At 36.3% G+C, this 14,799-nt stretch overlaps 1 protein-coding gene across 1 annotated transcript in view; it reads right to left on the bottom strand.

Moving 5' to 3' along the window:
* Nucleotides 1–2,503: 2,503 nt before the first annotated feature.
* Nucleotides 2,504–14,799, bottom strand: part of mapkapk5 (MAPK activated protein kinase 5) — a 20,230-nt gene continuing 7,934 nt past the window's right edge. The window contains exons 7-15 of the mRNA XM_056458839.1: nucleotides 14,122–14,211; nucleotides 13,529–13,624; nucleotides 11,829–11,909; nucleotides 11,508–11,695; nucleotides 9,732–9,852; nucleotides 6,890–7,020; nucleotides 6,676–6,791; nucleotides 4,650–4,754; nucleotides 2,504–2,816 (exon numbers count right to left, since the gene is read on the bottom strand). Coding sequence (XP_056314814.1) covers nucleotides 2,722–2,816; nucleotides 4,650–4,754; nucleotides 6,676–6,791; nucleotides 6,890–7,020; nucleotides 9,732–9,852; nucleotides 11,508–11,695; nucleotides 11,829–11,909; nucleotides 13,529–13,624; nucleotides 14,122–14,211 — 1,023 coding nt within the window. The 3' untranslated portion in view covers nucleotides 2,504–2,721. The remainder of the gene's footprint in view (nucleotides 2,817–4,649; nucleotides 4,755–6,675; nucleotides 6,792–6,889; nucleotides 7,021–9,731; nucleotides 9,853–11,507; nucleotides 11,696–11,828; nucleotides 11,910–13,528; nucleotides 13,625–14,121; nucleotides 14,212–14,799) is intronic.

The raw sequence follows: 14,799 nt of genomic DNA on the forward strand, positions 1-14,799 counted from the left end.
TGCGTTGGCATATACAGCCATATTACACTGCTACTCGTGTGATATTGCATTTATACAACAGTTCGAAGGCATTATCGTGTGTATAAATCAGCAAATCAAACACGGAGAGTCTAAAAACCTTTTTGTATGAGGAACTACTTTCTACCGCCGTTCATTCACATCTGCAGCTGACGTCAGAACAGCAGAAACCGCTGCTGATTCATTAATGCACTTTAGAGCTGTATTTGAAGGATTCTCTAGCGTAATGTCTAATGTGAAGACAAAACAGGTGATTTTGCTGATATTTTAAGATTATAAGGCTGAACAGCATGAAATGTCATCAGTCTACAGAGATTTCCCAGTATTTCTCTGTTGAAATCGGGAGATCACAATAATTAACTCAGAAAAATTCAAAGCAAAGCAAACACTAGCAGATTACTATGGTATAAATACAGCACTACAACATACAAAAGAGAGAGATTGAGGTAGAATGTCACTTACCTGTTTTATAATGATTTGATCAGCTGTAGATTGAATTTATGCTGTTTTTCTCCTCTAAGGGCTTATTATGCAGTCTCTGTTGCCATCTTGTGGTGGCATGTCAATTGCCTTTGCTCTGCTCAATGTGACAAGCTGATGGAATTTACATATTATAAATATTTAAAATAGGCACTATCCTTATAAATAAACTGCACAGTTGCAATCCAAAGAACTACTTTCTCGCCTAAAAAGGCCTTAAAAGTACATTAAGTTGTCCAACAGCTGCAATATTTGTCAAACTGTAGTGAGTTTATTGATCTGCTGTCACACTATGTGGGTGGAGTAATACAGAAGGGTGAGGAGGCTGTATGACTGCTGTTATTGCAGAATATCACATGGCTATCAGGCCATCGGATTCGAGAACCAGACAGAACTGTTGTATATATTGCAACACTATTTTAAACAAAACGACATTTTGGTTTTGATGATGACTGTAATTTTTAATATGAAGTCAAAAAAGTATACAAGGTCTTGTGTTAAAAGTCTTATAAAGGTAATGTTAACATAGTTATAACACATTTGAAATGAACTATTTAATCTACATTAAATAATTAATACATTATATAATAGGTTTTGTATACATTTATTATATGCTATTATTCAATCATTTTCTTTTCAGCTTAGTCCCTTTATTAATCTGGGGTCGCCACAGCGGAATGAACCACCAACTTATCCAGCATATGCTTTACGTAGCGGATGCCCTTCAAGCTGCAACCCATCACTGGGGAATACCAGCCATACACTCTCATTCACACACATAGGGGGGGGGGGTGAGTGTCGCGGATAAAATTGAAGACTGGGAAGGGGGGGGGGGGGGGGGGCGCGCGGATATAACTGAGGAGGCGGGTGATGAGGGAGGTGTCGCGGACGCCACCCTCTCTATTCTAAATTAAATCTATTGACACGCTGGCCCTGACTGTGGGGGAAACCGGAGCACCCAGAGGAAACCCACACCAACATGGGGAGAACATGCAAACTCCACACAGAAATGCCAACTGACCCAGCCGAGGCTCGAACCAACAACCTTCTTGCTGTGAGGCGACAGTGCTACACACTGCGCCACCGTGACGCCTGCTATTATTATATTTGAATTAATAAGTGTATTTTCTGTTTAAAGGTGCATTTAAGTCGGTGCAATAGCCTAGTGGTTAGCGCGCTGACATGTGGTGCAGTAGCAGGTTAGGGCGTCCCGAGTTCGAATCCCTGCTCGAGGGCATTTTCCTACCCTACCTCCCTCTCTCTCCCCATCTCTCTCTCTAACTTCGCTTCCTGTCTCAATACTGTCCTATCTAATAAAGGCAAAAAGGCCAAAAATAAAACTTAAACTAAAAGTGAACAAAATATTTATTTTGTATTTTAGTTCATCTTTATGGTGTCTCAAAATAGCAACTGAGTACACTTGGATTAACTTAAGTTGTCACTGGTAAGTAACATGGTCACCCACTGAAGCTAAGCAGGGCTGCGCCTGGTCAGTACCTGGATGGGAGACCACATGGGAAAGCCAGGTTGCTGCTGGAAGTGGTGTTAGTAAGACCAGCAGGAGGCGCTCAACCTGCAGTCTGTGTGGATCCTAACGCCCAGTATATTGATGGGCACTCTATACTGGCCTCCTTACCAATCCTTACATCGTAATTGGCTCCATCACTCTGTCTCCTCTCCACGCAATATGGCTGCCATTGCTTCATCCAGATGGATGCTGCACACTGGAGGTGGATGAAGAGAGATCCCCACCCAAAAAATGTGTAAAATGCTTTAAGTCTCCAGAAAAAGTGCTATATACTGTAAGGAATAATTAACTATATTGTTTAGTATATATTTTATACTATTATTAAATAGTACACTATGGAAGTGCACTAAAAGTGGACTTTAAGTGCTCAAACGTAAATATATGGAAATCTTATGAAGCCTCCGTGGTTATAAAAATGCACTTTAAGCTATTAATGTGCGATTATTATGCACAAACAGTGTTTCTTACTCTCAGGAATAAAAACGCTGCACTTTATTAAAACACATTTCTTTACTGCAGTCTGTAGTGAAAACAAATCATACCAACAACAACTTGGTTTCAGCTAGAGATATACAACAGACTACAGCATGACCATGGAAAAAAGGTCTGCGATTTCATACAAAAAGATGTTAGCAATCATATGCCTAATGACAATTATAATGAACAGTATAAAAGGGAGACAAATTCAGCACTTGCTATGGGGAGTCTTGTAAATTTGTCTTTTCTTCAATGGCCTGTTTGACGATTTCAGCCAGCTTTAAGCGGTCCACTCTGTCGGAAAAAGATCTACCTGTGAAGAAACGTAAAAACAGATTGAAATTGAGCTCGATTAGAATTACGCAATTGATTAGTAAATTAGTCATACTTATTTACACGTCTCTTATCAGTATTTAATATGTCAAACATTTTATTTAACCTGAAAATGTATATATAACCTAAAATTCAGCAGGTCTAATTTAATTTAATTTAATTTAATTTAATTTAATTTAATTTAATTTAATTTAACACGTGGAGTTTGTTCTTGACTGCTTATAAACAACATAACATTTCAATAGCTTACTACAGGGTTCTAACACACTTTTGAAATGATAGCACTTTTCAGTGTGGGACGGGGCCGGGGGGTGAGGGGATTTCTGGGAGATTATCCTTCGTTTGTGGGCATCCGGGACTCTATGCATTTGCGGGAGACTCCTGGAACTTCCAGGGCACTTGGGATGTCTGCATGTTTTATCATGTCTCCATGGCTGCAAGGCACTTCTCCCTGTGCAAGCACCCTATTTTCAGGTGCTGTGTAATACAGATTTTAAATCAAGGTGCTAATGGTCCAATCCGATTGAATTATTTATTAAAAACAAGCCTAAACTAGCCTAAAAGACAATCTGCTGTTAAAAACTAGCCTATAGCGCCATTTGCTGTAAAAACACTAGCCTAAACTAGCCTTGAGCGTCGTCTACTGTTAAAAACTAGCCTAGAGCGCCAACTGGTATTAAAAACTGTAGCCTAAACTAGCCTAGAGTGCCATCTGTTTAAAACTAGCCTATAGCGCCATTTGCTGTAAAAACACTAGCCTTGAGCGTTGTCTACTGTTAAAAACTAGCCTAGAGCGCCAACTGGTATTAAAAACTATTGCCTAAACTAGCCTAGAGTGCCATCTGTTTAAAACTAGCCTAGTGCGTTGTTTGCAGTACAAAAACTAGCCTAAACTAGCCTAGAGCGTCATCTGCTCCTAAAACTAGCCTAAACTAGCCTAGAGAGCCGTCTGCTGTTTAAAACTAGCCTTGTGCGTTGTTTGCAGTAAAAAACTAGCCAAAACTAGCCTACAGCACCATCTGCTGTTAAAAACTAGCCTGTAGTGCCGTCTGCTGTGAAAAAACACAAACAAACTAGCATAAACTAGCTTAGAGCACCATCCGCTGTAGATTTTAAAGTTAAGTGCTAATGGTCTAATCTGATTCAATGATTTTTTAAAAACTAGCCTAAAGTGCTGTTTGCTGTAAAAACGCTAGCCTAAACAAGCCTAGACCACCATCTGCCAAAAAAACTAGCTTAAACTAGCCTTAAGCGTCGTCTGCTGTTAAAAACTAGCGTAGAGCGCCATTTGCTGTTTAAAACTATAGACTAAACTAGCCTAAATGGCAATCTGCAGTTTCAAACTAGCATAGAGCACAATCTGCTGTTAAAAACTAGCCTTGTGCATTGTTTGCTGTTAAAAACTAGCCTGGAGCACCATCTGCTGTTAAAAACTAGCATAGAGCGCCGTCTGCTGTAAAAAACGTGCCTATGCCGTGTGCTGTAAAAAAATATATATATATATATATAGCTAATGGTCTAATCTGATTCAATGATCTATGCTAAGCTAAGCTAAAAGTGCTCCCACCTGACACGGAGATTGACTGAATGGATCTAAAAATCCTAAAACTCACCTGTTTATCTCTAGGGGAGCTGTAAAACGAGCCTATTTTCCCTCAAAAAATTGAGTGTTGCTTAAAACTACCAAATTTAATTGTCAGTTTTTGAAAGCGTTCCCCTCAAATTAACACAGATGAATTGGCGAGTACTGAATGTTTTTCTCTAGTGCACAGTATAGCTGCTAGACAATAAACCACAGACACAAAACACTTACCATCCCAACATAACCCATGCAATCCATCTCGGAGAAGTTTGCAATCACGATTCAAGCGCCAAGCTTCATGCATTACTTCATTTAGCTTTTCGTCATCACTGTCACCTGTGATCACATATAAAAAGAGACATACTATGATGTGTTTCATGGGTAGTTTTTTTTTTGTATACCATCATAGTTGATCACTGCAGACCTTTTCTATGAAAGCTACAAATGCACACTGAGAACCGTTTCTGGGTCTTTTTTTGTTGTTGTCTTGATAAAAAAACTAGCCCAGAACATCATCTGCTGTTAAACACTAGCCTAAAGTTCTGTCTGCTGTTCAAAACTAGCCTAAACTAGTCTAGAGCACCGTCTGCTGTTAAAAACTAGCCTAGAGCATCATCTGCTGTCATAAACTAGCCTAGAGCACCGTCTGCTGTTAGAAACTAGCCTAGAGCGCAGACTGCTGTTAAAAACCAACCTAGAGCACCGTCTGCTGTTAAAACTAGCCTTAACTTAGCCTAGAGCAACATCTGCTCTTATAAACTAGCCTAGAGCAACATCTGCTCTTATAAACTAGCCTAGAGTGACATCTGCTCTTATAAACTAGCAATGTGTGCCATCTGCTACTAAAAACTAACCTATAGCACCATCTGCTGTTAAAAACTAGCCTAGAGCAACATCTGCTGTTACAAACTAGCCTAGAGGGCCATCTGCTGTTAAAAATTAGCCTAGAGCGCCGTCTGCTGTTATAAACTAGCCTAGAGCAACTTCTGCTGTTATAAACTAGCCTAGAACGACATCTGCTGTTATCAACTAGCCTAGAGCACCATCTGCTGTTAAAAATTAGCCTATAGCTCCGTCTGCTGTTAAAAACTAGCCTAGAGCACCATCTGCTGTTAAAAACTAGCCTATAGCGCCGTCTGCTGTTAAAAACTAGCCTATGGCGCAGTTGCTGTTAAACACTAGCCTATAGCGCCGTCTGCTGTTAAAAACTAGCCTACAGCGCTGTCTGCTGTTAAAAACTAGCCTACAGCGCTGTCTGCTGTTAAAAACTAGCCTATAGTGCCGTCTGCTGTTAAAAACTAGCCTATAGCGCCGTCTGCTGTTAAAAACTAGCCTACAGCGCTGTCTGCTGTTAAAAACTAGCCTACAGCGCTGTCTGCTGTTAAAAACTAGCCTATAGCGCTGTCTGCTGTTAAAAACTAGCCTATAGTGCCGTCTGCTGTTAAAAACTAGCCTACAGCGCTGTCTGCTGTTAAAAACTAGCCTATAGCGCCATCTGCTGTTAAAAACTAGCCTTGAGCGCCGTTTGCTGTTAAAAACTAGCCTTGAGCGCCGTCTGCTGTTAAAAGGTAGCCTTGAGCGCCGTCTGCTGTTAAAAACTAACCTAGAGCACTGTCTGCTGTTAAAAACTAGCCTAGAAGGCCGTCTGTTGTTAAAAACTAGCCTATAGCGCCTGCTGTTAGTTCTGCGGTTAAAAACTAATCTAGAGCGCTGTCTGCTTTTAAAAACTAGCCTATAGCGCCATTTGCTGTTAGAAACTGGCCTACAACGCTATCTTCTGTTAAAAACTAGCCTAGAGCGTCGGCGCCATTGGTGTAGTGGTTAGTGCGTCAACACATGCACTCCGGTGCTCACAGCGACCAGAGTTCGATTCTGCCTCGCTATGCCGATCCTTCTCCTCTCTCTGCTCCCCATGCTTTCCTGTCAATACTCTCTTCTGTTCTATCAAATAAAGGTGAAAACCCCCGACAAAATAATAATAAAAAATAACTAAAAAAATATAAATAAAACTAGCCTATAGCACTACCTGATGTTAAAAACTAGCCTATAGCGCCATCTGCTGCTAAAAACTAAATAAGGCCGACTTTCCTTGAAAGAAACATTGTATTAATGTAGTTTCTGTCATTGAAAATTTATTTATTTTGCTATTGTCTCTAAAAATCCATTAAAAAAATTCAGACTATTAATATATATGTACATACAGAACTAAATGAACACTGGAAGAGTGTGTTTATACAGTCAATGGGTCTATACGTACCCGCCTGTGGTAATATGCACTGTGCGATTACATCCCTCAGTTTTTCCAGAGCCACATTGGTGTCCTCCACCTCATTCTCTGGATCATTGATGAACAGCTCGTCATTGGGTTTGGTGCTGCAGGATTTAAGCACATCCTGGTTAATAACCAGCACTGCTAGTAAGGCTGTGAGGATAACGTGGATAAGGATAATGTGAATGAACTGAACGTTTACCCCAGCAGCTTTCTCTTTCTCAGAATGGGATTGTTGACTGAGTTGAGCGGCTTCAGGCTCAGATTGAGGTCTTGTATCCTCATGTTGGCCAGCTGCTCTGCATGAGCCTGTTGGATTCCTGCTACAACTGCCTGAATGAAGAAAAAATAAATATATACATATATAAATATAAATTAGTCCTGGGCAAATATTAATCACATCCAAAATAACTTGTTTCGACATAATATGTGTGTGTGTGTGTGTCTGCTGTGCATATTTATTATGCATATATTAGGACAGCAATTGCTTTTTCAGGGGGAAGTAAAGGCTTTTCACTATTTACTTGGAGTTGAGGGTGCTTTTATTGCCACCCGACTGCAGAACGCCTCTGTATTTTCAGAATTACCCATTATATTCTGACAAAAACTGAGGTTGATCTTCTGAAGGAAATCAACCCAAAATAGCTTTGTTGCACTTTGCAGTCATTAGCATCAGAAAAGCGCCATCTCAAGCATTGAAAATTACTTTACTTTAGCCTGTGATCAGCTGAGGACAAAAGGAAGATGGTGACACCAAGTCGGTTAGTTCTCTTGTGTCCACAGAATATAACTTTCCCTGTAATTTAGTAAACTCTTTATTTCAACGTGATAAATAAACTACCAGTCAGTCAAGAATTCGAACTGTGTAATTATTAAGTCCAGCTGGATTGAGTAGCCTAATACACTTTAACATTTCACCCTGAAAAAGATATCATTACATCCCTAACAATAGTTTAATCACTTTCCTTCAGTGTAGTCCCTGCTTTTAAATAGTTTTAATTATAAAATATACTTTTAGAAATTTGTAATACGATCAAAACTTATGGAACTTTCTGGTATTACATTTCATTTGCTAGGCCAGAGATGCCCAAACTAGGGCAAAGTTGGCCCACGGTAACCTTTGATTTGGCCCGTTATCCCATATGAAAAGAGAGGGAAAATAATGGGGAGGTGGTTGGGGTGATTGCCTTTGACAGTGATCGTCATTTCGAATTTAACATAATCTTTTGTTTCTTAGTTTTATTGCTAAGCTACAAAAAAGCCAACAAAAATAAATGATTCAATTAAATACTGTAAATGAATCAGACTGTTAAAATGTAAATACTGTCATCTGCGAGCAAATCAAAGTAAGTTTGACAAGAGTATTCAGCATTGAAGGTGCTATAAATGGGATCGTTTATGTTTTACAGTAATAAGTTCATTATAAAATGTTAAAAATGATTCTGCATTAGTCAATATGATTTAAAGCAACGTTTTCTAGTTATTTTTAAATATTACAGAATAAATTAGAAAATTACCTATGGCAAAATTTAATATATACGGTTTGGTATATATTCAGCCCACCCACAGGATCAAGTTTGCTTTTGGGCCCTTTATAGGAAAAACTTTGGGCACCCCTGTGCTAGGCTGTAGCGCTGAATATCTGAAGACATAAGAACTGATGACTTGCAGAGGATAACAACAAATGTGCATCCTTGCTTTATGTATAATGTACACGGTGCACAATAAATACCTTTTATAACATTATTAAGTGGGAAAAAAGTAATATCCTATAGTAGGCTAGTCTGTGTGTGGCAGCATTGCATCATCGTAAATGCGTCTGCCTATATGGTTTTGGAATATAAAAAAACAAGTCTTTATTCGTTTTTGTTTTCTGGTGATTTTATTTTATGTTATTCAAAATAAAAAATGAAAATCAAATAATTTTTGAATTTAGTTTTTCAGTTTTTCCATCATGAAAATGAAAAACGAGTCGTTTTTTGATTTTTCGTTTTTAAATTCAAAAACGAAATATTGAATATCAATTTTGAATTTCAAATTTTCGTATTTTAATTTTAACACAAAAATCAAAAAACAACTCGTTTTTCATTTTTCAATATCTGTTTCTAAAATGAAAATCCAATGACCAAAAGATACACTGACCCCTATGCTAAACACTCTTTCAGATGGGGAGCTAGTGGCTGGGATGCACAAGAAAAGAAACCAAAAAGCCACTCTGGCGACGTCCTTACATCCTTTTTATTTATAATCTCCTCACTGCTGCTATACGGCACTCATTTTCACATGTGTTGTTATTCTGAAGTGACAAGCGTGAGGGGTGTGGTTTCCTTCACCATTTTCATTGCGCTTGCGCTCTCCAGCTGTCTCTCCTAACTAGGTAACCATCAAGCGTTTTCTCAGAGGATGACAAATGATAAAACCATTGCTGCCGCTCAAGTTTATGAAGAAAAATAAAAAGCACTGCAGTGTTTGGGTGCACTGTGTTTGTCTGAGGTAATTAGTCTGCATTACTGAACAGTGTATATTACATACAAAGTGTGAAGCAGATTGGTTAGTTCTACTTAAATGAATTACGGTGCGCATGCGGCATTTGGAAAAGTTCAGATGTTTTTCAACTAGGCATATCAAGAAAATGTGCACACGTCACATGTTCGCCACTTGCACAATATGTGCACATCACTCCTATATGCTTATCATGCAAGTCGCGCACCTCCATTGAAAATGACAACTTACATCCTAAGCTTATTGGCATTGCTTTCAAGGTGTGCACTCAGCAGCCACATTTTAATAAAACTATAGCCTTCATACCCAAACTGCATACCGAATCTTTTTTTTTATTGTCAATGATGTACGGTCAGTAAATACTGATACTGATTTTATCGCCCAGCCCTACAGTGGAGTTTTTTTCTATTACAGACATTCCCATGAGGAACAACTGCTGCCTGAATGGGGCTTTAGTCAAAAATCATGGACCTCTTTAAACAGTGGCAGGTACTACTCAACTTGTAAATTGCTTGTAAATTGCTTCTTTTTTCTGCATTTACCTTGTCCATCATCATTTGAGCTGAGGGAAGCACATTGTCCAGAGCCTCGGTGCAATTGAGCCAGGGATGAGCTAAAACACCTTCTATGGTCAGCCTCTCCTCCGGCTTTACTTTAAGAAGCCTTAAATCAACAAAATATGTTTGTTAGCGCATCTCGTTTCAACAAAACATGAGCAACAGAGTAATAGTTTACACTAATAAAATCAAGTAAAACCATAACTCCAGCAATCTCAACAAATAGCTGAAAGCTCCTAGCATCAAGTACAATGTATTTTATTTTAATGTTAATTTTACCATTATAAAATTCTAATAATAATACTAATGTTTATATTTATCCAGTATTTTATCTGGTTATAAAGTACAATTACAGAGCTTAAAGCTTTTAAACCAGGTTGAGATGTGTTGTGTGTGTGTGTATGTATATATATCTACATATACACACACATACATATACACACACACACACACACACACACACACACACACACACACATATATATATATATATATATATATATATACACACACACATACATACACACACACATACATGTATATATACATACATATACATATATATATATAGATAGATAGATAGATAGATACATGGATATGTAAATAAAGGATATTATCTGTAGGTGTTTAGCCTTGTGCTGTCAAATGATTAATTGCATCCAAAATACAAGTATTTACGTGATATATGTACAGTACTCAGCATAAATGAGTACACTCCATTTTGAAAATGAATATTTTCATTTCTTATTAAATATAGATATTATATTTGGTGTATTTTCATTAAACCATTTTATTAAACATCAAAATATGCAGTAAAATAAAAGTGTGGTCACCTAACATCTACAGGAATAGAAAAATAATATATTTAAATTTAAAAGAAAAATAAATGAATAAATAAATTTTTTTCATGTTTATTAGTTCCAGTTTTGGCTTTGATTCTGGCTAATCTAATTTACAGTAGTCAACAACGAAGTGGATTAAAATTTTATCAACGTTGTCCTAAAACTACTGAACACCCCGGTTTTTATTTGATCCACTTCAAATGTTGACTACTGTACTGTATATACACAAATGTATTATTGTAAAGCATTCTGTCGGAGAAATCTGTGAGGGGTGAACTCAATTTAGCTTATCAAAACGTTATTATGTGTATAAATAAATATATTATGTTTATAAATATAAACATGCATAAAACACAAAAATATTTACACACTCATATTATTATATTTCCTATTATATTTTCTACAGAAAGTATTATTTCTTTTAGTTTGGTTGGAATAAATACAAATATAAAAAATACTATAAACTGCTAAAGTCAATATTATTAACCCCCTTAATAATATTTAAATAATGTTTTCCGATTGGCTACAGAACCCATCTTGCCTAGTTAAGCCTTCGAATGTCACTTTAAGCTGAATACTAGTATCTTGCAAAATTACAAGTAAAAATATGATGTACTATCATCATGACAAAGACTAAATAAATTAGTTATTAAATCTATTATGTTTCAAAATGTTGATGTATATGTAAATAAAATCTTTTATTCTGGATATGATTAATCATTTGACAGTAATAGCTTAGATATAGTATTACAAAGAGATTAATTCATTCAATCATTAAGCCTAGTGTGGCAATGAACTGCAAGGGAGGAAAAAAAAAAAACAAACAATGATTATTTTTTTATTTACATTTTACCATGCAGTTTTAGGGGCTGCAGTGGACTCGGAAAGATAGAAAAGTAAGGAAAGTACAGACACTCACTTGCGGACGATGTCTTTGGCCATCTCTGATATCTGGCTCCACTCCTCCTCAGGAAAGTCAAAGCTGCCGGTCATGATTTTTTTGCGCATGTCTTTCGGGATGGTGCGGCTGTGGTGTTTGGAGTAAAACGGAGGATATCCACAGAGCATTACGTAGACGATCACCCCCAAAGACCACAAGTCACAGCTCTAAACAGTAAAACGGAGGGGAAAGTAAGAAAGAATGCATGCAGAAATGTAAAACGTAGACGTGGAATACTGTTTCAATAGACAATTTTCAGTTTAAAACAAGCCAGAACACAGTCTGAGAAATAAAGTGCACCTTGTTGTATGTGTAAGGGGTTGGCGAGGTAGGTATGATTCCAGACTTCTCTTTCTGGTGGCGTCTTTGTGCCTCCAGCACCTAAAACACAGGATTACTTCATATTTGTCATATAAATAAAGTTTTGCATTGATCAGAGATATGATTTCAAGGTGAGCAGTTTCCTTTACAGTCCATCACAATCCAACAGTTACATCAAACTAGCAGAGAAAAGTCTGGACACTAAATTCATTCTTATAATCAGCATAATAATACATTTTCTGAAAAACTGAATAATTAATTTGACTTTTAAAAGTAGTCAATATGAACTAAATAGTTTAAAAGTAATAAAAGTAATAGTTTTAAAGTCTTCTAAAAAGACATGATCACTTAATCAACCTTCTTTGCTTTTATTCACATATAAACACTGATAAACGCATACATAATGATCCATAAATATAGCCAACAGCAGTCATTTTTTGTAGTATCTGCTTTGTTGCTTGGTCAATCGATTGTGAGTCAATTATTCCTTAGAGGATGCTTTAAAATAATAACAAATAATCAAATATAAAAACAAAAATCTATATCAAATTTTGGCCATGTAATAAGCAGAATAATGTAGTCAATCTGCTGTTAATAAAAAAAAAACACTGTTTCAGAGTAATGCAATACCTGACCACCATACTGTAATGTTAATTAAAAGAAATTACATTATATATTTAATTTACTACATCACTTTGACGGTGGAAGACTGAATAGACATGATACTGTACGATTTAATTAGAGATCAGCACAAAACCAAGTTGCATGGGTATAATTGTAGCAATAGTCAACAATCTTTAGAATAAGAAGTAAAGATCCTGCTTCATAAAGACATTTAGTAAATTTCCTACTCTAAATATATCGAAACTCAATTTCTTTTAAGCATCAATGAAAAGCTTATTTATTTATTTATAAAACTGACTGGTTTTGTGATCCAGGGACACATATAATACTTCATAATCAATCTAATAAAACAAGCAAACAGTTTAAAATAAAAAAAACTAAATAAATAAATAAAATAATCAAGATAATGCCATTTGAAAATATGGAAAATATAAAAATAAAACTAAAAATTAGGAATTTTTATATTTAAAATTGATCATTGAGTTCGATGTACTTTATCCATGAGATATTCCTAATAAAATTGAAAAGGAGGATAGATATCAATTTAAGATATTATTGGCAACAAGTAAAAAAAGCTATAACTCGGAAATTGTATGAAGAAGAACGACCATAAAGATGAATGGTGATTCATAAAAATGAATCAAAATAATAGCAGAAGTTGAGGAAATGGAAAAAAAAATGACACATTCACTTCCATTACAAATAGAGATCTTTAAAAAGAAATGGAGTAAATGGCTGGCTTTCTCCACAACAACAATATAATTATCCATAATTTAACATTTACATAAATCTAGAGTTTATGCATCATTCTGAGAATATGTTTGGCAACCTTTTATTATATTTTATTTTATACTTATTGTATTTATTTTCTTGACGAGGTAAATTTCATATTTTTATGTATGTATATAGATATACATGTGTGGAATGGATGTATTTGTGTATATATGTGTGTATATATTATTATTTTTCATTTGTTTTGTTCCCACTGGTTATATGTTCCTAAAAAAAATCTATAAAAACTAAGTATATAAAAAAAATCATCATTGACATCTTACCTGCGGTGCTACATAGTACGGCGTGAACTGTGGGGTCATTAAATCACCCTGATCGATTTTGGCGAAACCGAAATCACACAGTTTTACAGGCGCATCCTGATGGAGCAGTCAGATACACAAGAAACATGAGCCAAAACGTAATGATGACCTTACAGAGTATTATTATTTTTTTATTTAAAAAAACATACACAAAATAATGATTAGTAAAAACATTGTTCATTTTTTCATCAACCATTTATTGGGCGAAAAACCAAACATGGCAGCTTCATTTAAATCGATAAACATCATAAAAGTTGTTAGAAAAATCTTGTGATACCATCCAATAACACTTCAGAGTTTTTGATGTGCCCTATAAAGGGTTAATAAAAAAAAATATTAGTAATTAAACATTACAAAGTTGTCAATATGTTAATGCTAACCAGAATAATGATAATATATCTATTTTAAATGCCACTTTTGACCTGTGCATGAGGATCAGGTCCACGACTGGCCAAGACCATCCCTGATGCAACACTTCATTTGATCTTTAATTAATTAAAAAATATATCTATCCATCTTAGAGAACAAACAATTAGTAAGGGATTAGATCTTACCAGTGAATTATCCTTGAAGAGCAGATTCTCTGGTTTCAGGTCTCGATGTGCAATATTTAACGAATGACAGTGTTGCAATGCAAGGCTTATCTGTAAAAATGACAAGTTTTGTTCTAAATATGGGTCATTTTTACTATTTGCCACTTTTTGGAGCCATGCAAACAACAGTATGTGTGCAGCTGATCGAGAGTGATATTGCTATTTCAGTATGGATGCGCGCACACACACACAGTTAATGGATTATACATTCACTGGGTACTTTTTAAGCTGCGGTCACACTGGACTTTTCTCCCCATAGACTAACATTCATACGCACACGAATGCGTAACACCGGAAACACAAGCTCCTGCGACAAGTTTCGCAGTTCGTTGCAGTGCAAAGTTCAAGCTTGGTGAACTCTAACCTGCGAAACCGCATAACGTGACTGCCTAAGACCGATTGAAGATCAAAACATGAGCTCTCTGTACAGAAATTTAAATTGTGGACCAATCACTCGCTTTTTAAAATGTGTAATCATTGTTGTAAAAAAATAAATGAGTGAGAACCCAGTCCAGGAGACTCGAAACAAGCAGAATTCCTTTATTGAGACGTGTTGGTTAATCTCCAGTCATACAGCGTCTTCAAGAAGTCCATGTGTCCGCAGAGCCTATTGGAGGTCTGCAGTCTGCGAGTTTTATC

This window comes from Danio aesculapii, chromosome 5 (genome assembly GCF_903798145.1).
Source record: "Danio aesculapii chromosome 5, fDanAes4.1, whole genome shotgun sequence".
Classification (NCBI taxonomy): domain Eukaryota; kingdom Metazoa; phylum Chordata; class Actinopteri; order Cypriniformes; family Danionidae; genus Danio; species Danio aesculapii.